Source organism: Pelmatolapia mariae, linkage group LG2 (assembly GCF_036321145.2).
Source record: "Pelmatolapia mariae isolate MD_Pm_ZW linkage group LG2, Pm_UMD_F_2, whole genome shotgun sequence".
Classification (NCBI taxonomy): Eukaryota; Metazoa; Chordata; class Actinopteri; order Cichliformes; family Cichlidae; genus Pelmatolapia; species Pelmatolapia mariae.
Genome location: NC_086228.1, coordinates 27,152,851 through 27,177,352, shown reverse-complemented (window position 1 = coordinate 27,177,352; position 24,502 = coordinate 27,152,851). Strand labels below are relative to the sequence as shown.

General features: G+C 41.7%; 4 protein-coding genes across 32 annotated transcripts in view; all 4 read left to right on the top strand.

Annotated features, from left to right (window-relative positions):
- LOC134644348 (protocadherin gamma-C5-like) overlaps positions 1-24,502 on the top strand; it is a 306,637-nt gene that overhangs the window by 170,947 nt on the left and 111,188 nt on the right. The window contains exon 1 of one of the 29 annotated variants that reach the window (XM_063497471.1): positions 10,052-12,664. The exons of 27 other annotated variants lie outside the window; for them this stretch is intronic. In XM_063497471.1, coding sequence (XP_063353541.1) covers positions 10,265-12,664 — 2,400 coding nt within the window. In that variant the 5' untranslated portion in view covers positions 10,052-10,264. Of the gene's footprint in view, positions 1-10,051; positions 12,665-16,858; positions 19,513-24,502 lie in introns of those variants that run through there. One more of the 29 variants, XM_063497551.1, reaches the window with a different exon arrangement.
- Positions 3,600-6,014, top strand: LOC134644666 (protocadherin beta-16-like). Its single transcript, XM_063497740.1, has one exon. The coding sequence runs from the start codon at positions 3,621-3,623 to the stop codon at positions 6,012-6,014; it is 2,394 nt and encodes a 797-aa protein (XP_063353810.1). The 5' UTR covers positions 3,600-3,620.
- Positions 6,733-9,409, top strand: LOC134637775 (protocadherin gamma-A9-like). The gene has a single exon (XM_063488293.1). The coding sequence runs from the start codon at positions 7,010-7,012 to the stop codon at positions 9,407-9,409; it is 2,400 nt and encodes a 799-aa protein (XP_063344363.1). The 5' UTR covers positions 6,733-7,009.
- Positions 20,754-23,450, top strand: LOC134637764 (protocadherin gamma-A2-like). The gene has a single exon (XM_063488285.1). The coding sequence runs from the start codon at positions 21,033-21,035 to the stop codon at positions 23,448-23,450; it is 2,418 nt and encodes an 805-aa protein (XP_063344355.1). The 5' UTR covers positions 20,754-21,032.

Below are 24,502 nucleotides of genomic sequence, written 5' to 3'. Positions count from 1 at the left end.
GAGCACTAGAGTTATTCAATATAGACGAAAAAAGTGGGATGTTTACATTAGTGGGAGAACTAGATTATGAAAAATTTCGCCATTTTGAAATAGATGTGCAAGCGTCAGATGAAGGCGGTAACGCTGATGTGTGTAAAGTTCTGATTGAGGTGCTGGACACAAACGATAACCCACCAGCAATTAATATTATGTCAGCATCTTCCAATGTAGCTGAGGATGTTAAACCGGGCACTGTTCTGACGATGATGAACGTCCAAGATCCAGATTCAAATGAAAATGGCAAAGTCCGATGCTTTTTGGATGACTATGATCACTTTAAAATTATATCAACATCAAATAATTTTTTTACATTAATGACAGACAGTGATTTAGACAGAGAGACAAAGTCTGCGTATAACATCACTGTGACCTGCTCTGATGAGGGAATGCCCTCCCTCTCCAGCAGTGTCACTCTCACCTTACAGATCTCAGACGTTAATGATAACGCACCTGTCTTTGAGAGGAGCTCATATGAGGCCTACATTGTAGAAAACAACACGCCAGGTCTCTCTATATTCACAGTCAAAGCCACAGACGCTGACTGGAACCAGAATGCCCGTGTTTCTTACATACTGGAGGACTCCTCCGTCAATGGAGTGCCAGTCTCCTCGTATGTGTCCGTTAGTGCTGATAGTGGAGTCATCCATGCAGTGCGCTCTTTTGACTACGAGCAGATCAAAGATTTCCACTTCCGCGTAAAAGCGCAGGATGGAGGTTCTCCTCCACTCAGCAGCAACGTGACTGTGAAAATAATGATCCAGGACCAGAACGACAACCCCCCTCAGGTTCTGTACCCAGTCCAGACTGGTGGCTCTCTGGTGGCTGAAATGGTGCCTCGTTCAGCAGATGTGGGCTATCTGGTGACTAAAGTGGTGGCTGTTGATGTGGACTCTGGACAGAATGCCTGGCTCTCCTATAAACTGCAGAAAGCCACAGACAGGGCGCTGTTTGAAGTGGGCTTACAGAATGGAGAAATCAGAACTATCCGCCAAGTCACTGATAAAGATGCTGTCAAGCAAAGACTGACTGTTATAGTGGAGGACAACGGGCAGCCCTCTCGTTCTGCTACAGTCATTGTTAACGTGGCGGTGGCGGACAGCTTCCCTGAAGTGCTGTCGGAGTTCACTGATTTGATACACGACAAGGAGTACAATGACAACCTGACTTTTTACTTAGTCTTGGCTCTGGCTGTAGTTTCCTTCCTCTTCATCACGTGTTTAGTGGTTATTATATCAGTCAAAATCTACAGGTGGAGACAGTCTCGCATCCTGTATCACTCCAACCTGCCTGTCATTCCATATTATCCACCACGTTACTCAGACACTTTGGGCACAGGGACTCTGCCACATGTGTACAATTACGAGGTGTGCAGGACGACTGACTCCAGAAAGAGTGACTGTAAGTTCGGCAGAGCTGGTAGTCAGAACGTGCTGATAATGGACCCCAGTTCTACAGGAACGATGCAGCAGATACAGAGTGAAAAGAGCATCCTGGATGAACCAGACTCTCCGTTAGAGGTTAGTTTGAGTAACACGTTTTGTCTGTGTTACTTCCTGTGTATTCATTTATTTAAATGTTTATTTTATCAGGATTCTACTTTCAGCACCTTCAGCACCACAGGGCATAGTCACGTTTTTTGACTTCTCTGAAAATCAGTGCTCTCAAAGCTCTTTTGAGATGCTCTTAAAACGTATTTTCCCGATCATACAGTATAGATTTGCTCGAGTCCTGTTTATTTGTTTTTTGAAAGAGTCTCTGTGTGTTTAAATACTTTTATATTTCTTTATATTGTTTCGGTCCTAATACTATGCAGCGTGGAACTGAACAGTTGCATCTCTCTCTCTCTCTCTCTCTCTCTCTCTCTCTCTCTCTGTGTGTGTGTGTGTGTGTGTGTCTCTGTGTGTGTGCGTCTGTCTTTCAAGCACTTGCTTCTGAGTATTGTTTCTTTCTTCCCTAAGTTTCAGACTACTTGTGTAGCATTTGTATTAAGACATTTTCATAGCACCCTAATGGGTGTATGATGTCGTGATTTTACAGATTCACGATGAAAAGCATAATGACATTTAAAATCGCCACTTTGTACAGTGTTTTTGATCATTCAGTACCATGGGCAGCACAGATCATCATCATTAGCAGAGATGGGCGAGTTACTGTAAACCGATTACTTTTTTCAAGTAACTCGTAAAGTAAGGGATTACTATTGCAAAAAAAGTAATTCAATAACTGTTACTTTCCCGTAAGCACGCTCCTTTACTGAGTTAAACCGTGATTTTGTTTGCTAGAGTGTCTCATGACAATGACGTAAGCTCGTACGACGTTCATGGTAACAGACGTGCGCAGATCAACAATGGATAATATATCGAGTGCGGGAGAGAGAGTATGACCGTGCAGCGTTTAAAGCGTGGAAGTACTGACCTTGATTCCGTAAAAGGTGACAAAAACATTAGCGTCCACTGTACATTGCGTGGGGAAAAAACCTTCCTTTTACAGGGAAAAAAACCCCTAAACCTTTGAGCAAGTACCTATCACGCTGTCACGGGAATGTGAAATTCACAGAGAAACCCTCGGATCCCGGACACTAACATGACCGCTGCGGCACACCTGCACCAGGGCAAACCTCCACCCGCCCCACTCCTGCTAAACAGGTGAAAATGGATTTAAGAGCGACGGGACTCAGTGCCGCTGAGTCTTTGGTTTTATTTATTTTCTGCTGTGTTTTACTGGCATCAATTTGAAAGAGTGAGAGTAAACACAAAAAATATTTTATTTTATATGCTAGAATATGCAGGAAATAGGTTTAAATGTTAAAAAAAAGATTAAAACTAATAAAACAAGTTTTAAAAAGAGACTTTTTCGTTTGATTACATTTTGTGCAGAAAATGTAGAATTGGGCTGAAAGATCTATTTCTTTATTACCTATTCAGATTGTGTATCATGTTTTTAAAAATAACTAAGTAGCGAATTACTTCGTTCAAGTAACTTGATCAACACCGAACATCAGTACGCCAAAGGTATGATATATATATATATATATATATATATATATATATATATATATATATATATATATATATATATATATATATATATATATTCCTCAATTTTATATTATTCCTTCTCAATATATGCGGCTAGCTGCAAGCGAGTAGGCGTACGTGTTTTCTGAGGACAACGTGAATGCGTCATGATCTAAAAGATACAATCCGTTTTATGTCATCTAAATATCTGTATGTTAAGTGTCTCGACTTTTAATGTGCAGTGAATACAGTGCAGTTCAGGCCATTGAACAGACAGGGACGCTGTTAGCCATCGAGTTGTCGAGGGTGCATTTGTTTTAGTACCTCCCCTGTACGTCACCATATTACATTCGAAATTAGTGTGCTTTTGTAGCAGAGTTAAGAGCGGGGATTGCCACGAAGAGCAGACGCTAGGACTGCACGGTGGGATTCCTTTGTTTCACAAAACAGGATTAATGCCGTTTTTGAGGACCGTACACTTATATTTGACAGTCCAAACTGGAAACAGGGTCGAAGAAACGGAGGATTTTCTAAATTTTCTTCAAAGATTTGGTGATCGGAACGATGGGATGGCAAGTGCTGTTCTTTATCTCAGTGCTTTCTCTCGATGCAGTACAAGGGCAAGTCAGCTATTCTATTCCCGAGGAAATGAATAAGGGGGCTTTAATAGGTAATATAGCCCATGATCTAGGATTAGGAGTGGACAGACTGAAGTCCGGTAAAGCTCGTATTTATAGTGGCAACACTGAAGAGTATATAGAGCTGAAGCGAGAAAGAGGGGTGCTCCTTATTAAAGACAGAATAGACAGAGAAACGCTATGTGGTCAAACAATGCAATGCGCACTCCATTTTCAAATGATCCTGGAAAATCCAATGGAGTTTTACACGGTGACTGTTGAAATCACGGATATAAATGACAACCCCCCAACATTTGAGAGAAGTGAGATGAAATATGAAATATCCGAATCAGCTCTTACCGGAGCTCGATTCATCCTAGAAAAGGCTATCGACAATGACGTTGGTGTAAACGGTTTGGACAGCTACACCCTAAATCCCAGCGATAATTTCGTTTTAAAAACCATCAGCCGAGGAGAGGGGACTAAACACATCGAAATGGTTTTACAGAAACCACTAGACCGAGAAAAGCGTGAGCATTTGTCATTAATACTAACCGCTCTGGATGGCGGTGAACCACAGCTGTCAGGGGCAATGCAGATTACCATTACCGTGTTAGACGCAAATGACAACGCGCCCGTTTGTTCAAAACCTGAATACACAGAAAGCGTTAAAGAAAATGCAGCTATTGGCACCGTAATTACAACTGTAAGTGCTACTGACATGGATAAAGGAAATAACGGAAAGATTGCATACGCGATCCCAAAGTCCGCCGCAGCAAATCTGTTTGATATCGATCCTGAGAGTGGAGTATTGGCACTGAAGGGAAAAATAGATTATGAAAAACGGAGAGTTTACGAGATTGATGTGCAGGTGTCAGATCAGGCGGGACTCTCCGATGCATGTAAAGTGATAGTGGAAGTGAAAGATGAAAATGACAACCCTCCATCGATTAATATTATGTCTAAATCAAACACAGTGTCCGAGAATATGAAGCCGGGAACGGTCTTAACAATGCTAAATGTACAGGATCCCGACTCAAATGAAAATGGAAAGGTAATGTGTATTTTAAATGACAACCTGCCTTTCGCCATTAAATCATCGAGCAATAATTTCTTTACTGTTGTAACAGACAGTGATTTAGACAGAGAGAGAGCCTCTGAGTATAACATCACTGTGACCTGCTCTGATGAGGGAGTGCCCTCCCTCTCCACCAGCGTTACTCTAACCCTACAGATCTCAGACGTTAATGATAACGCACCTGTCTTTGAGAGGAGCTCATATGAGGCCTACATTGTAGAAAACAACACGCCAGGTCTCTCTATATTCACAGTCAAAGCCACAGACGCTGACTGGAACCAGAATGCCCGTGTTTCTTACATACTGGAGGACTCCTCCGTCAATGGAGTGCCAGTCTCCTCGTATGTGTCCGTTAGTGCTGATAGTGGAGTCATCCATGCAGTGCGCTCTTTTGACTACGAGCAGATCAAAGACTTCCACTTCCGCGTAAAAGCGCAGGATGGAGGCTCTCCTCCACTCAGCAGCAACGTGACCGTGAAAATAATGATCCGGGACCAGAACGACAACCCCCCTCAGGTTCTGTACCCAGTCCAAACTGGTGGCTCTCTGGTGGCTGAAATGGTTCCTCGTTCAGCAGATGTGGGCTATCTGGTGACTAAAGTGGTGGCTGTTGATGTGGACTCTGGACAGAATGCCTGGCTCTCCTATAAACTGCAGAAAGCCACAGACAGGGCGCTGTTTGAAGTGGGCTTACAGAATGGAGAAATCAGAACTATCCGCCAAGTCACTGATAAAGATGCTGTCAAACAAAGACTGACTGTTATAGTGGAGGACAACGGGCAGCCCTCTCGTTCAGCTACAGTCATTGTTAACTTGGCGGTGGCGGACAGCTTCCCTGAAGTGCTGTCGGAGTTCATTGAGTTGACGCACGACAAGGAGTACAATGACAACCTGACTTTTTACTTAGTCTTGGCTCTGGCTGTAGTTTCCTTCCTCTTCATCACGTGTTTAGTGGTTATTATATCAGTCAAAATCTGCAGGTGGAGACAGTCTCGCATCCTGTATCACTCCAACCTCCCTGTCATTCCATATTATCCACCACGTTACTCAGACACTTTGGGGACAGGGACTCTGCCACATGTGTACAATTACGAGGTGTGCAAGACGACTGACTCCAGAAAGAGTGACTGTAAGTTCGGCAGAGCTGGTAGTCAGAACGTGCTGATAATGGACCCCAGTTCTACAGGAACGATGCAGCGGATACAGAGTGAAAAGAGCATCCTGGATGAACCAGACTCTCCTCTAGAGGTTAGATGGCTTTAATATATTTTAAGTGTGTACAAGATGTTTTAAATGCACTAAAAAAATCTCTTTGCTGAAAATGACATTTTAGATCTCAAAGGTAGCTGCTATGTTGGATGTGTTAACATACGTTTCAGTTTATGTCACATGTTATCGCTACCTTCGTGCTTAACTACACAACAAAAAAGAACAACACTAACAGGTCTTATAAATTACTTTTCACTTTTAAAGGCATCTAATGGAAGTCAGTGTGCTTCAGATATCGAGTTCTTTCACTTCAGAACAACGGACAGCAACATTAGTCGTATTGCTTCCTATAGCCTCATTTCCACATGTTAAAAATTCGGTGCGGTGTCCATACTTTAAATACCAGAGGATTTTTATCGTCTTCAGTTCTTATTTCTTTATTTGTTGTTCATAGTTATCAGTATTTAAGAAAACGCATTAGTTCCCTTCTCATTTTCCTCTTTCAGTCAGTTGGCTGACTTGTTTTTTCAACACTCTATTTTGATAACTTTACAAACTCAATATCATATTCTATGTTACTGCCTATTTTTCCTAATATACTGTTATTGTGATACTCGAAATTAAACACAATAAATTCCCGATTGTTCTTTTTTCAAGTCCAAATGACAGTGTTAAAGATTCTGTAGGCTGATATTACTGAATTTGCACACATTTGACAGTAAGTTGTCCTGCGGATGAATTTTAGATGATATTCTGTAGTTTTATAGTGCGGACTCTTAGGGCCGCTGTTGACCAGAGTGTTGAGGACTGAGACCATGTTTGTAGCAGCACCGCCCATGAGACATCGACGTTATAAAGAGGGAACACGACGCACAAAGATCGAGCGATTCTGATCAAGGAGGATAAATACTGAAGAAAGATTTTTATTTTGGAGAGATTTGCTTTCGCTGACCGGAATATACACTTAAGTTTTGACTTTGGAATACCTATCTTCTGTTGTGTGGAATATAGATTGTGAATCCACGTTGAGTGAGAAATCTGAAAGAACAATGAAACGGCAAGTACTGCTGTTTGTCTCTCTCCTTTCCCTCGGCCCAGTCTTCGGGCAGGTCAGTTACTCGATTCCGGAGGAAATGTCTAGAGGCTCTTTAGTTGGAAATATAGCACAGGATTTAGGTTTAGAAATTAAACGTTTAATATCAGGAAAAGCTAAGATCTATAGCAGAAATAGCGACCAATTCATCGAGCTGAACAGAGAAAGAGGAGTCCTCCTCATCAAGGAGAGAATAGACAGAGAGGCGCTGTGCACAGAGAAAGCGCTTTGTGCTTTGGATTTTCAGATCCTTTTGGAGAATCCGATGGAATTTTATACGGTTACAGTCCAGATCACAGACATCAATGATAATGCACCAACCTTTGAAAAAAGCGAAATGAATTTCAAAATTAGCGAATCAGCGGCAACAGGAGCAAAATTCGACCTGGAACGGGCTGTAGATCTGGATGTTGGTATTAATGATCTCCAGAAATACGAACTAAAACCAACTGAAAATTTTGGTCTAAACCTGCACAGTAACCCCGATGGACACAAAAACGTTGAGATGGTACTGCTGAAACCTTTAGACAGAGAAAAACAAGAGCAGATCTCTCTCGTGTTAACAGCTGTAGATGGAGGAGAGCCACAGATGTCAGGAACAATGCAGATTCTCATTACAGTTTTAGACGTTAATGATAATGCGCCGGTTTTTACACAGAAAACATACAAAGCTACAGTCACTGAGAATTCACCTAAAGGAACAGTTGTTGCTACTGTTACAGCGTCAGACGCTGATCAAGGCTCTAACAGTAAAATAACATATTCAATCACAAATACGTTAGACAATGTCCGGAAAATGTTTTATGTAAATGAGGAAAACGGGCAAGTTTCATTAATTGAAACCATTGACTTTGAAAAGTCAAAACGTTTTCAAATAAATCTCCGTGCTAATGACGATGGAGGACTAACAGACTCATGTAAGCTGATTGTTGATGTTCTCGATGTAAACGACAATAAACCTGAAATCAACATAATGTCCAAATCAACTGTGATTTCAGAGGATGCTAAACTCAATATGGTCGTTACGATGATTAATACTGAGGATTTAGATTCCGGAGACAACGGGAACGTGAAATGCTTTATCAGCGACAATGTACCATTCATTTTAAAATTAACAAGAAATAATTTCTATAATTTAATAACAGACAGTGATTTAGACAGAGAGAGAGCCTCTGAGTATAACATCACTGTGACCTGCTCTGATGAGGGAGTGCCCTCCCTCTCCAGCAGTGTGACTTTCACCTTACAGATCTCAGACGTTAATGATAACGCACCTGTCTTTGAGAGGAACTCGTATGAGGCCTACATTGTAGAAAACAATACACCAGGTCTCTCTATATTCACAGTCAAAGCCACAGACGCTGACTGGAACCAGAATGCCCGTGTTTCTTACATACTGGAGGACTCCTCCGTTAATGGAGTGCCAGTCTCTTCATATGTGTCGGTTAGTGCTGATAGTGGAGTCATCCATGCAGTGTGCTCTTTTGACTACGAGCAGATCAAAGATTTCCACTTCCGCGTAAAAGCGCAGGATGGAGGCTCTCCTCCACTCAGCAGCAACGTGACTGTGAAAATAATGATCCAAGACCAGAACGACAACCCCCCTCAGGTTCTGTACCCAGTCCAGACTGGTGGATCTCTGGTGGCTGAAATGGTGCCTCGTTCAGCAGATGTGGGCTATCTGGTGACTAAAGTGGTGGCTGTTGATGTGGACTCTGGACAGAATGCCTGGCTCTCCTATAAACTGCAGAAAGCCACAGACAGGGCGCTGTTTGAAGTGGGCTTACAGAATGGAGAAATCAGAACTATCCGCCAAGTCACTGATAAAGATGCTGTCAAGCAAAGACTGACTGTTATAGTGGAGGACAACGGGCAGCCCTCTCGTTCAGCTACAGTCATTGTTAACGTGGCGGTGGCGGACAGCTTCCCTGAAGTGCTGTCGGAGTTCACTGAGTTGACACACGACAAGGAGTACAATGACAACCTGACTTTTTACTTAGTCTTGGCTCTGGCTGTAGTTTCCTTCCTCTTCATCACGTGTTTAGTGGTTATTATATCAGTCAAAATCTACAGATGGAGACAGTCTCGCATCCTGTATCACTCCAACCTGCCTGTCATTCCATATTATCCACCACGTTACTCAGACACTTTGGGCACAGGGACTCTTCCACATGTGTACAATTATGAGGTGTGCAGGACGACTGACTCCAGAAAGAGTGACTGTAAGTTCGGCAGAGCTGGTAGTCAGAATGTGCTAATAATGGACCCCAGTTCTACAGGAACGATGCAGCGAATACAGAGTGAAAAGAGCATCCTGGATGAACCAGACTCTCCTCTAGAGGTTAGTCTTCCATAAACCACAATGTTATAGTAATGAATATTCATTTATTAAATATGAACCTCTTTTTCCTGTTTTCTGGTGGGAGCTGTCCATAGTGCTGAATTGTTTCTCTGTGTGCTTCTTTCCGCACTGAAAAAAAGAACGTTGGATTTACTTAATTCAGTAGTGGACATTGGTTGCACACAGATGTTTTGCTTTGGCAGCAACTTAAACAATTGATTTAAATTAACACTTCACTTTAAAACACGAGGCAATTTTTTTTAAAAACACCCAAGATGCTTACATAAAACCTGTCTCCTTTTTTCAGTGCATTAATTACAACGACACATCAGGGCAGTTTATGGAATATAAAAAGGCGTTGACGCGAGGTAGTTCAACAATTTGAAGCAGCTGAGTTCATCACCTTACTGTATTTTTTGTTTTCTTTTAAACGAAATTATTATTATTATTATTATTATTATGATGTTTATGATGTTTATATTTATGAAAGAAGCAAGTGTTGGTCATTTAAAGAAATGTAATAATTTTAAAATAGAAACCACTTGTTCTCATTTTCAATCCTTCATAATATTCTGTAGTTCAGGAAGATGAACTCTTAGGGCCGCTGTTGACCATCCTTTGTTATATAGGAAAAGAAATCAGCAGTGCCATCCCCATCCTTTACGATGCAGAACGAGAGAAAGACACAATGAGCAGCACAGGACACGAAGATCAGCGTATTAAGCGTCAGTTTGGACTGGAGCTTTTATTTTAAAGTTGCAATTTTCGATTTGAAAAGTGGCTACATACAACATGATGATATAAACAGGATTACTTTTCAAGTGGAATCCATTTTTTACAGCAATATTACACGGCTTATTTTACTGGAACATGGCGGTTAGAACAATGCAACGGCAAGTGCTGCTTTTCACCTTGTTTTTCTGTTTCTGCTCAGTGACTGGGCAGGTCAGTTACTCCATTCCAGAGGAAATGCCGAAAGGCTCTTTTGTGGGTGATATTGCACAGGATTTTGGTTTGGATGTAAAAAGGCTGAAATCAGGGAAAGCTCGGATTTATACCGGAGACAGTGCAGAGTACATCGAGCTGAACAGAGAAAGAGGAGTCCTCCTCGTCAAAGACAGAATAGACAGAGAGCTGATCTGTGCGCAGACGGCGCCCTGTGCTTTACACTTCCAGGTTATTTTAGAGAATCCGATGGAATTTTATAGCATTACCGTGGAAGTGACAGATGTTAATGACAACGCCCCAATTTTCAAAAGAGGTGAGATGAAATTCAAAATAAGTGAATCAGTTAATACAGGAACTGTGTTTATGCTCGAGCAAGCAATAGATCTCGATGTCGGTGTAAACGGCCTTCAAAGTTATCTGTTAAAGCCCACTAATAACTTCGTTCTGAAGGTGCAGAATCAAGCGGATGGACGTAAGCTGGTAGAAATGGTTTTGCAGAAACCTTTAGATCGAGAAAAACAGGATCATTTGTCGCTTGTTTTGACTGCAGTAGACGGCGGTGAACCGCAGCTCTCCGGAGCAGTTCAGATAAACGTAAATGTGCTTGATAGTAATGATAATGCTCCAGTTTTTCCTCAAAAAATATACAAGTCAACCTTAAAAGAAAATTCGCCCGAAGGAACTGTACTGATTACAGTTAGTGCTTCTGATTTAGACGACGGATCCAATGGAAAGATATCATATACAATATTAAACTCCGTGGACGATTCTTCGGAAAAATTTGACGTGAACCGAGAAACTGGTGAAATTACACTGGTCGGAAACACCGACTTTGAAAAGAAGCGACAATATCAAATACATGTTCAAGCTAGTGATGAAGGGGGATTGGCCGATACCAGTAAAATTGTTGTAGAAATACTTGATACAAATGATAATGTACCTGCTATAAATGTCATGTCAAAGTCTAGCATAATAGCAGAAGACATTACACCTGGCACTGTTGTGACAATCATAAATATCCAAGATCCAGACTCAGGCGAAAATGGAAACGTTCAATGTAATATTAACAAGAATATTCCATTTTTAGTTTCTTCCACATCAAATAACTTTTTCAGTATAGTAACAGACAGTGATTTAGACAGAGAGAGAGCCTCTGAGTACAACATCACTGTAACCTGCTCTGATGAGGGAGTGCCCTCCCTCTCCAGCAGCGTCACTCTCACCTTACAGATCTCAGACGTTAATGATAACGCACCTGTCTTTGAGAGGAGCTCATATGAGGCCTACATTGTAGAAAACAACACGCCAGGTCTCTCTATATTCACAGTCAAAGCCACAGATGCTGACTGGAACCAGAATGCCCGTGTTTCTTACATACTGGAGGACTCCTCCGTTAACGGAGTGCCAGTCTCCTCGTATGTGTCCGTTAGTGCTGATAGTGGAGTCATCCATGCAGTGCGCTCTTTTGACTACGAGCAGATCAAAGATTTCCACTTCCGCGTAAAAGCGCAGGATGGAGGCTCTCCTCCACTCAGCAGCAACGTGACTGTGAAAATAATGATCCAAGACCAGAACGACAACCCCCCTCAGGTTCTGTACCCAGTCCAGACTGGTGGCTCTCTGGTGGCTGAAATGGTGCCTCGTTCAGCAGATGTGGGCTATCTGGTGACTAAAGTGGTGGCTGTTGATGTGGACTCTGGACAGAATGCCTGGCTCTCCTATAAACTGCAGAAAGCCACAGACAGGGCGCTGTTTGAAGTGGGCTTTCAGAATGGAGAAATCAGAACTATCCGCCAAGTCACTGATAAAGATGCTGTCAAGCAAAGACTGACTGTTATAGTGGAGGACAACGGGCAGCCCTCTCGATCAGCTACAGTCATTGTCAACGTGGCGGTGGCGGACAGCTTCCCTGAAGTGCTTTCGGAGTTCACTGAGTTGACCAACGACAAGGAGTACAATGACAACCTGACTTTTTACTTGGTCTTGGCTCTGGCTGTAGTTTCCTTCCTCTTCATCACGTGTTTAGTGGTTATTATATCAGTCAAAATCTGCAGGTGGAGACAGTCTCGCATCTTGTATCACTCCAACCTGCCTGTCATTCCATATTATCCACCACGTTACTCAGACACTTTGGGCACAGGGACTCTGCCACATGTGTACAATTACGAGGTGTGCAGGACGACTGACTCCAGAAAGAGTGACTGTAAGTTCGGCAGAGCTGGTAGTCAGAACGTGTTGATAATGGACCCCAGTTCTACAGGAACGATGCAGCGGATACAGAGTGAAAAGAGCATCCTGGATGAACCAGACTCTCCGATAGAGGTTAGACCACTTTAATATGGTGTCAGTGTATTTATTACGTTTTTAAATAATGCTCAAATCTGTTTGTTTTGAGAGAAGTTTTTCATTGTGGGTCTAGAGTCTTATGTTGAATTTGTTGGTAAATTTCTTATGTTTACTTAATCTTTACTTAACATAAAATAAAAATAAATAAATACAATTTTATTTTTATAGCACCTTTCTAAACAGAATCACAAAGTGCTGCACATAAGATAACAAATCATAAAAAGGTAAAACAGACAATATAAAACAGGGAGAAATTAATCAAAAGCAGTTTTAAAAAGGTGAGTTTTGAGTTGTTTTTTTAAAAGCAGCTACTGAGTCCAGAGTTCTTAAGGTTTGGGGGAGAGAGTTCCAAAGTCTAGGGGCCACAATGGCAAAAGCTCTATCACCCTTAGTTCTCATTTTAGTATGTTTTATATCAAGTAAGCCCTGATCAGATGACCTCAGGGACCTGCTAGGGACATAGGGCTGTAGCAGATCAGAGATGTAGGCTGGTGCCAATCCGTACAAAGCTCTAAAAGTCAAGACCAGGATCTTAAATCGGACTCTAAATTCAACAGGAAGCCAGTGTAGCTGAGATAGCAACAGTGTCACGTGTGAATGCTTAGAGGATTTTGTCCAAAGCCTAGCTGCACCGTTTTGCACAACCTGCAGACGATCCAGAGAACCTTTGCTTAGACACATAAACAGTGAGCTACAATAGTCCAAGCGTGAGGAAATAAATGCATGTATAGCAATCTCCAGTTCAGAGTGAGATAAAATAGGGCTGAACTTAGCCACATTTCTTAAATGATAAAAACAAGACCGAACCAGAGATTTAACATGACCATCCAATGTGAGAGTCGAGTCAGAGGTGACACCTAAATTCCTGACAGAGGATTTAACATAAACTGAGAGAGGACCAGGGGTTTCACTATCTGGGATAAAAATCTGTCAGGAGCACATACAAGGACTTCAGTTTTCCCCTCATTGAGTTGGAGGAAATTTGCAGCCATCCAACGTTTAATCAAATCTAAGCAGTCATTCAGAAGCTGAAGCTTAGAGAAATCATGGGGCTTAAAAGAAATGTACAGCTGAATATCATCAGCATAATAGTGATAAGAAATGTCCTCAAAAGAGCCGATAGCCGAGAGAAGATATATTAAAAACAATAAAGGCCCCAAAACCAAACCTTGAGGGACACCATAAGTAAGGGATGTAGAGGATGACCTAAACTCGGAGACCACCACAGAAAAGGATCAGTGATGTAGATATGAGCAGAACCACTCTAAGGCAGTTCCAGATACACCAACCCAATGTTTTAACTGTTCAAGGAGGATGTGGTGGTCAACTGTGTCAAACGCCAACGTGAGGTCCAGCATAAGTAGAACACAGCATTTTCCTGCATCATTACTCATCAAAATGTTACTAGAGACCCTAAGAAGGGCTGTTTCCGTGGAGTGAGCTCTACGAAAGTCGGACAAATGCTATGTTTGTCCAGACCCGCTATAAGTTGCTTAGCCACAACCTTTTCTAGAAGCTTAGCGATTAACGGTAATTTAGAGATTGGTCTGTAACTGTTCCAAAGAGAGAGGTCTAGCTGAGGTTTTTTTAAGAATAGCAGCATTTTTAAAATAAACCGGAACTATGCCAGATGCCAGTGAAGAGTTGATTAAAGTGAGCACACATAGACCAATAGACTGAAAGACATTTTTGAATAATGATGCAGGTACAACGTCAAGTGAACAGGATGATGCTTTCACTGAATTCACTAGTTTTACCAGCTCAGGTAGTGAAACAGAAGAGAAAGTATCCAAGATGACGGCCAAGATGGGGTGGAGATAATCATAACAGGTGCTGAATGTGAAAAATTCATTCTCTCGTTAATAATTTTTGCCATCAGAAAAGAAAGAAAATTTTCACAGTCCTCATTAGATGAAATACGGGCCGCAGGTAGAGCAGGAGTAACAATGTCACTAATGGTGTTGAATAGCACTGTAGGATTACCTCTGCTCTTTGTAACTAAGTGTGAGAAATAGGCAGCCCTCGCATCTCTGATCGCATTATTAAAAGAAATTAAAAGGTCCTTTAGGTAGAGGAGATGAACATTTAGATGTGTTTTCCTCCACCTGCGCTCCGCTTTTCGACAATCACGTTTTAGACAAGGAATATTGCCATTTAGCCAAGGAGGAGATTTGGAGGCAGAAACTCTCCTCGTTTTAACCAGACAAATTTCATCTAAAATAGAAAGGCAATAATTATTAAAAACGATTGGTTGAGAAGTCGACACCATTATGAGGAGATAGCTGTAAGTTAAGCGCATCCGCAAATTTCTCCGCTGTGGAGGAGTTTAAGATGCGAGAGCTAACCATCCCTTGAACAGGCATTAAAAGACACGTTAAAAACAATAACATGGTGATCGGAAATAAAAATGTCCTCAGAGCAAACCCAAAGTAAGAACAAGGTCCAGTGTGTGACCTTTGCTATGTGTAGGACCGGACACATGCTGAGCAAAATGAAAAGAATCCATAATGTTGATAAAGTCTCTGGCAAAGGGGTCGGAGTCATCATCAACGTGTATATTAAAGTCCCCAACTATAAGCAACCTAGACAGCTTTATAGTAGAGGATAAGAAGTCACTGAGCCCTGATAAAAAAAAAAGCCCATTAGAGCCAGGTGGACGATATACCACAGCAAGGTAAAAGGGATCCTTGTTTCCAATTTTAAGCAGCTGCATCTCAAACGAAAGAAAATGTCCAATTTTCACGGAGCGGCAGGAGAAACGGTCCTGGAAAGCCGCAGCAAGCCCACCACCCCGGCCAGATACCCGAGGCTGGGTTATAAAAGTATAGCCATTCGGGCAGAGTTCAACAAATGACGAGTAGTCTACGTCCCGCTGCCAGGTCTCAGTCAGGGGAAAAAAAGTCTAGTTTTTTAGATAATATAAAATCATTCAACAAGAATGATTTATTAGACAGAGATCGCGCGTTAAAAGCGCCATATTCAGCGAGGTAGATGCCTCATTATTTGCAAAGGCTCAAGTTAAAGGACGTAGGTACACAGGGTTTGAGCCATCACGCTCGTAGAATCCACTCACCGAGCGAATAAAGAGCCAGCCGGCAGAAGAGTCTGGATAAACCCTCCTAAGGCAGCACGGTCTCAAAGAGCCGGGCCCAGCGCATCCGAACAGGGACGTGGAAAACAAGTCCCCCTCCATGGAGCTTTTCTGACCACAGGAGACAAGGCACGCTCGACGTCGCTTACCAGCCAAACCCCGCCGCCAGTAAAGCCTGAGCTTTACCTGAATACCTCCTCTTCTCCCTCTCCTTCTCCGTGGTCTAGAGGGACCGCCGAAATAGTCTGACGAAGATCCAGCTAATCGAGGAGGGTGGAAAATGCAGAAGGAGGACGAAGAGAGATCGTGAGGATCGAATGGATAGCAAAGCCAGGCTAGCATACACCAAGGCAGCCAATACATCGTTAAAACTAAGTGAGAACAGTAGAGTAGAAGAAAACAACACAAAAGTAGTAGAGCGCGACAAACTGCACCAGGCAGCCCCAGAGCCAAACACAGGCGCTATCATAACATAGCTCAACAATGAATAACTAATACATCAATTTTACACACGCGCAAAACAAAAACAATGTTAATATGCTTGAGGAATAAATTTTTCTAAACAGAATCTTAATGGCATCTAATCAATATTAATATACCTCAAATGTTAACCGCATTCACTTCAGAACCACGGACAGCAGCATTAGCAATATTAATTTATGTTACCTCGTGTCCATTTTGTGCTGTTTCCACAATTCAAGCGCCAAGTTTTTTTGTTTGTTTGTTTGTTTCTTTGTTTTGTTAAATCTTCACTTATTTCACAGTTATCCATCTTTAAGTAAACTTGTGTTTTCCCGATGCATTTTCCCTTTCGGTCGGTCAGCTGACTTGTTTTATCCGGGCTAACCTCTCTTACACCATTGATATCTTAACATCACAGTCACTGCCTGTTTTTCTTAATATACTGTTATTGTGATCCTAGAAATTAAACACAATAAATTCCCGATTGTTCTTTTTTCAAGTCCAAATGACAGAGTTAAAGATTCTGTAGGCTGATATTACTGAATTTGCACACATTTGACAATAAGTTGTCCTGCGGATGAATTTTAGATGATATTCTGCAGTTTTATAGTGCGGACTCTTAGGGCCGCTGTTGACCAGAGTGTTGAGGACTGAGACCATGTTTGTAGCAGCACCGCCCATGTAACATCAACATTATAAAGAGGGAACACGACGCACAAAGATCGAGCGATTCTGATCAAGGAGGATAAATACTGAAGAAAGATTTTTATTTTGGAGAGATTTGCTTTCGCTGACCGGAATATACACTTAAGTTTTGACTTTGGAATCTTCTGTTGTGTGGAATATAGATTGTGAATCCACGTTGAGTGAGAAATCTGAAAGAACAATGAAACGGCAAGTACTGCTGTTTGTCTCTCTCCTTTCCCTCGGCCCAGTCTTCGGGCAGGTCAGTTACTCGATTCCGGAGGAAATGTCTAGAGGCTCTTTAGTTGGAAATATAGCACAGGATTTAGGTTTAGAAATTAAACGTTTAATATCAGGAAAAGCTAAGATCTATAGCAGAAATAGCGACCAATTCATCGAGCTGAACAGAGAAAGAGGAGTCCTCCTCATCAAGGAGAGAATAGACAGAGAGGCGCTGTGCACAGAGACGGTGCTTTGTGCTTTACATTTTCAGATCCTTTTGGAGAATCCGATGGAATTTTATACGGTTACAGTCCAGATCACAGACATCAATGATAATGCACCAACCTTTGAAAAAAGCGAAATGACTTTCAAAATTAGCGAGTCTGCAACTGCCGGCTCAAAATTTGTTTTGGAACGGGCTGTAGATCTGGATGTTGGTATTAATGCGGTTCAAAACTACGATTTAAAGTCGACCAACAATTTTGCTCTGAGACTGCACAGTAACCCCGATGGACACAAAAACGTTGAGATGGTACTGCAGAAACCTTTAGACAGAGAGAAACAAGAGCAGATATCCCTCGTGTTAACAGCTGTAGATGGAGGAGAGCCACAGATGTCAGGAACAATGCAGATTCTCATTACAGTTTTAGACGCTAATGATAATGCTCCGGTTTTTACACAGCAAACATACAAAGCTACAGTCACTGAGAATTCACCTAAAGGAACAGTTGTTGCTACTGTTACAGCGTCAGACGCAGATCAAGGTTCGAACAGTAAAATAACATATTCAATCACAAATACGTTAGGTAACGTAAAGAAAATGTTTGAAGTAAACACAGAAAACGGGCAAGTTTCATTGGTTGAAACCATTGATTTTGAAAAAACAAAACGCTTCCAAATAAATATAGGAGCAAGTGATGAGGGGGGACTCACGGATTCTTGTAAACTGATTGTTGATGTTCTCGATGTAAACGACAATAAACCTGAAATCAACATAATGTCCAAATCAACTGTGATATCAGAGGATGCTAATCTCAACACAGTAGTAACAATGATAAATGTTGAGGACTTAGATTCCGGAGACAGTGGAATCGTGAAATGCTTTATCAACGAAAATGCACCATTTATTATAAAATCATCAACAAATAATTTCTATACCTTAGTAACAGACAGTGATTTAGACAGAGAGAGAGCCTCTGAGTATAACATCACTGTGACCTGCTCTGATGAGGGAGTGCCCTCCCTCTCCAGCAGCGTCACTCTCACCTTACAGATCTCAGACGTTAATGATAACGCACCTGTCTTTGAGAGGAGCTCATATGAGGCCTACATTGTAGAAAACAACACGCCAGGTCTCTCTATATTCACAGTCAAAGCCTCAGACGCTGACTGGAACCAGAATGCCCGTGTTTCTTACATACTGGAGGACTCCTCCGTTAATGGAGTGCCAGTCTCTTCGTATGTGTCCGTTAGTGCTGATAGTGGAGTCATCCATGCAGTGCGCTCTTTTGACTACGAGCAGGTCAAAGATTTCTACTTCCGCGTAAAAGCGCAGGATGGAGGCTCTCCCCCACTCAGCAGCAACGTGACTGTGAAAATAATGATCCAGGACCAGAACGACAACCCCCCTCAGGTTCTGTACCCAGTCCAGACTGGTGGCTCTCTGGTGGCTGAAATGGTGCCTCGTTCAGCAGATGTGGGCTATCTGGTGACTAAAGTGGTGGCTGTTGATGTGGACTCTGGACAGAATGCCTGGCTCTCCTATAAACTGCAGAAAGCCACAGACAGGGCGCTGTTTGAAGTGGGCTTACAGAATGGAGAAATCAGAACTATCCGCCAAGTCACTGATAAAGATGCTGTCAAGCAAAGACTGACTGTTATAGTGGAGGACAACGGGCAGCCCTCTCGTTCAGCTACAGTCATTGTTAACGTGGCGGTGGCGGACAGCTTCCCTGAAGTGCTTTCGGAGTTCACTGAGTTGACCCACGACAAGGAGTACAATGACAACCTGACTTTTTACTTAGTCTTGGCTCTGGCTGTAGTTTCCTTCCTCTTCATCACGTGTTTAGTGGTTATTATATCAGTCAAAATCTACAGGTGGAGACAGTCTCGCATCCTGTATCACTCCAACCTGCCTGTCATTCCATATTATCCACCTCGATACTCAGACACTTTGGGCACAGGGACTCTCCCCCATGTGTACAATTACGAGGTGTGCAGGACGACTGACTCCAGAAAGAGTGACTGTAAGTTCGGCAGAACTGGTAGTCAGAACGTGCTGATAATGGACCCCAGTTCTACAGGAACGATGCAGCGGATACAGAGTGAAAAGAGCATCCTGGACGAACCAGACTCTCCTCTCGAGGTCAGTTATATATGTGGCTTCAACTTTATGTCATAATGTCTTTTTAAATTATTCAGTATCCGGCTATACTGTTGAAATTATCCTGCTATTTTACCAAACCATCGATCTTATATATAATTTACATTTTTATTCACTGATGACCTATTAGAACTATAAAGGGGAATTACTTTACCGTTGTGAAATTGTACGCTAAGTCTTCTCAAAGTTTTCGTGCAACAGGTTTTAATGCTAATTATTTTAAATTGTTTCTATATCAAATATTGTTATATGAAACGGTGAATCAATTTCTACTTAGGCGTTAAATTTTCCTCTAAAAATATGATGTAATTAAACTTTAGTTAAAATTATTTAGTGACCTCTTTTCTTATCGGTACCAGAATTTTCAGTCATTTATTTCACTCTTTCATAAGATTTTTCTAAAGACATTTGACTAAATACTCAGCACTGACAATGTTATAATTTAGTTATACTGTCCAGAAAGGGCATAGCGTTTTATTTATTCTTTTTTTTTCATTCATTTATTTTTTTTTGTTTTGTTTTCCTTAATGTAAAACAGTGGTGCCCCCACTCATCTCGATCGTCTAGGATAGTGATTTCAGGACCGCAGACAGCGACACTATTGAACTTATTTGTACTCTTCTTGTATTTTACATATCTTTTTATTATTCCTGTGGGATTTTGTCTTCAAAAAATTTGCTTATTTAATACTTTGAGTATGCTGTGGTGCTTACTTTCACGGAATCATTTTCATGACTGATAATTTTAAGAAAGAAAACACTGTTAGTTGGTTTGGCTGTAGCTCTCGAGGTAGAGTAACTCATGTGTCAATGGGACGTGTAGTTGTTGGATCAATAGCTTCTCCGGTCTGAGTGAAAATTACCTTTGGGCAAGATATTGAACCCTGAGCTTCTCCCGATGCGTTCATTGGAGTGTGACTGTTAGAAATGTCTTAGCGCAAGAAAAAATGAATAAATGTGTGAATGAAACATGCTGGAAGGCGTTTGAGTGTTAAAGCAAGTGTTTTTTAAGCGTTTTGTAGAAACCAGTATATTTACCATTCACACTACATCTGGAGCTAAATTATATTGAAGTGAGGAATCAACAGCGTTGAAGAAAACTTTTGTTGTTTGTGGGGGGTTTTTTTTATTTACGTTTCCCGTGATAAACATCTGTGATTGCAAGTCTTCTATTACAGATTGCCTGACGGTAGTGTTCTGCAGTTTTGTTTTTTGAACTCTTAGGGCCGCTGTTGACCAGAGTGTTGATGGCTGACAGTAGGGTTGCAACAGCAGCGTATCTCACATAAACGACGACATAACGAGCACGGGGTACAACGAGAAAGAGCGATATTCTGGATGCACAGAATATCTGATGACAAAGACGACATTTTTTTTAATTTTCCGTTGTTCTGGGAGGAATATAACGCTAAAAGATTGTTGTGTCTACCAGGAATTGATTTCACTTAATGGAATATATTTTCGCGTTGTGGAGCCTCGTTGATAAAATAGGAGGGTAGAACAATGAAAGGGACTGCGCTGTTGTGTTTTGCTCTCCTTTCCTTTGGCTCGGTAACTGGACAGGTCAGCTATACAATAGCGGAGGAAATGACTAAAGGATCGTTAGTCGGTAATATAGCACAGGATTTAGGTTTACAAATCAAACGTTTAATATCAGGTAAAGCTCGAATTTATACCCGAGACAGCGATCAGTACGTCGAGCTGAACAGAGAAAGAGGAGTCCTCCTCGTTAAAGAAAGGATCGACAGAGAGGCGCTGTGCAGACGGACGACACCGTGTGCTCTACATTTTCAGATCATTTTGGAGAATCCGATGGAATTTTATACGGTTACAGTGCAGATCACAGATATCAATGACAATGCACCAACCTTTGAGAAAACAGAGATGGAGTTTAAAATTAGTGAGTCGGCGGTAACTGGGGCAAAATTTGTTCTGAAAAGGGCTGTGGATGTTGATGTTGGCACCAATGATCTTCAAAGGTACGAACTAAAACCAACTGACAATTTTGCACTGAAAATGCATAATAATGCTGATGGAAATAAAAACGTTGAGATGGTACTGCAGAAACCTTTAGACAGAGAGAAACAAGAGCAGATCTCTCTCGTGTTAACAGCTGTAGATGGAGGAGAGCCACAGATGTCAGGAACAATGCAGATTCTCATTACAGTTTTAGACGTTAATGATAATGCTCCAGTTTTTACACAGCAAACATACAAAGCTACAGTCACTGAGAATTCACCTAAAGGAACAGTCGTTGCTACTGTTACAGCGTCAGACGCAGATCAAGGCTCTAACAGCAAAGTAACGTATTCAATCACAAATACTTTAGATAATATCAGGGATGTCTTTAATATAAACCAGGAGAATGGCGAAGTGACTTTAATTGGCAATATTGACTTTGAGGAGTCACGAAATTTTCAAATAAATTTACTTGCTAGTGATGATGGTGGACTAACAGACTCTTCTAGGGTTATTGTTGATGTTCTCGATGTCAATGACAACAAACCTGAAATTAGCATAATGACGAAGGCGACCGTGATTTCAGAGGATGCTAAACTCAATACAGTCGTTATGATGATAAATATCGAAGATAAGGACTCTGGAGAAAATGGAAAAGTTTATTGTTCAGTAAGCGAAAATATACCGTTCATGTTAAAAAAATCTACAAATAATTTCTATAATTTAATAACAGACAGTGATTTAGACAGAGAGATATCCTCTAATTTTAATATCACTGTGATCTGCTCTGATGAGGGAGTGCCCTCCCTCTCCAGCAGTGTCACTCTCACCTTACAGATCTCAGACGTTAATGATAACGCACCTGTCTTTGAGAGGAGCTCATATAAGGCCTACATTGTAGAAAACAACACGCCAGGTCTCTCTATATTCACAGTCAAAGCCACAGACGCTGACTGGAACCAGAATGCCCGTGTTTCTTACATACTGGAGGACTCCTCCGTTAACGGAGTGCCAGTCTCCTCATATGTGTCCGTTAGTGCTGATAGTGGAGTCATCCATGCAGTGCGCTCTTTTGACTACGAGCAGATCAAAGATTTCCTCTTCCGCGTAAAAGCACAGGATGGAGGCTCTCCTCCACTCAGCAGCAATGTGACTGTGAAAATAATGATCCAGGACCAGAACGACAACCCCCCTCAGGTTCTGTACCCAGTCCAGACTGGTGGCTCTCTGGTGGCTGAAATGGTTCCTCGTTCAGCAGATGTGGGCTATCTGGTGACTAAAGTGGTAGCTGTTGATGTGGACTCTGGACAGAATGCCTGGCTCTCCTATAAACTGCAGAAAGCCACAGACAGGGCGCTGTTTGAAGTGGGCTTACAGAATGGAGAAATCAGAACTATCCGCCAAGTCACTGATAAAGATGCTGTCAAACAAAGACTGACTGTTATAGTGGAGGACAACGGGCAGCCCTCTCGTTCAGCTACAGTCATTGTTAACGTGGCGGTGGCGGACAGCTTCCCTGAAGTGCTGTCGGAGTTCACTGAGTTGACACATGACAAGGAGTACAATGAAAACCTGACTTTTTACTTAGTCTTGGCTCTGGCTGTAGTTTCCTTCCTCTTCGTCACGTGTTTAGTGGTTATCATATCAGTCAAAATCTACAGGTGGAGACAGTCTCGCATCCTATACCACTCCAACCTCCCTGTGATTCCATATTATCCACCACGTTACGCAGACACTTTGGGCACAGGGACTCTGCCACATGTGTACAATTACGAGGTGTGCAGGACGACTGACTCCAGAAAGAGTGACTGTAAGTTTGGCAGAGCTGGTAGTCAGAACGTGCTGATAATGGACCCCAGTTCTACAGGAACGATGCAGCGGATACAGAGTGAAAAGAGCATCCTGGATGAACCAGACTCTCCTCTGGAGGTCAGTTATAAATCTGGTTTCACAGCATGTTAAGGTATTTTACAAAATCATAGATTATATTTAAGATACATTTTCAATCAGTGATGGTTTAAAATAACTGCAAAGGTACATTCCCTATTTATTTATTAATTCACTGCATTAAACGTTGAGCACATTTTCAGTGGGCAAACTGATTTTTCCTGAAAGAGTTTTTCTAATGCAGCTGTTACGATTTCCATAGAAAATATTGTTACATTATCTCTTTAAAAACTTCTGACTGAGAAATGTTATTAGTTCCTTCATCGGCAACAATGTTTCATGCACCTATTTCTTGCTCTTCCATGACAACAGGCTGAATCATCACCTCACTTTTTTAAGTAATCACTGCAATGTCTGGATAGATAGTACAGTTTCCCCAAAGCACAGAATTTGTTTTGCCTGATTTTGCACATTCATTATCTCCCCACGAATGGACGGAAAATCATTTTATAAATCATTCCCATCGATTGGTATGTCATCATTTCAGCACCACGAACAGCGATATTATCAAACTTTCTTTTTTCCTTCCCATGCCCAATTATATTTTTAGTGAGGTACATTTTAACGTACGTTTATTCTTGTAGTAGTTTTTTGTGAAAATGTAATTCTTGCGGTAATTGACAGGGTACTTTGACTGATGTTTTGATTAAAAAGGAGGAAAAAAAGAACAAAATAGAAATACATTTAAACCATAAACTGTGTTGTAGTGTGCAATCGGCGATTACAACGTGGATTGTGTTGTTTCTCTCCCGCTCTCTCTGTCTCTCTCTCTCTCTCTCTCTCTCTCTCTCTCTCTCTCTCTCTCCCTCACTCTCTCGCTCTCTCTCTTCCTTTCTTGTATTATTTACTTAAAGTCTTACTTGTTACACTTCGCTAACAACAAGTCTTTTGAACAGTGTAATTTATGAAGTTGTTGTGCAGTTTTCTGTTATGAACTCTTAGGGCCGCTGTTGACCAGAGTTTTGACAGCTGGGAGCAGGGTTATAGCAGCTGAGTACCTCCCATATACGCCCACATAACGAGGACGGGGTTATACGAGAACGAGCAGGCATTCTCGATCCGTAGAA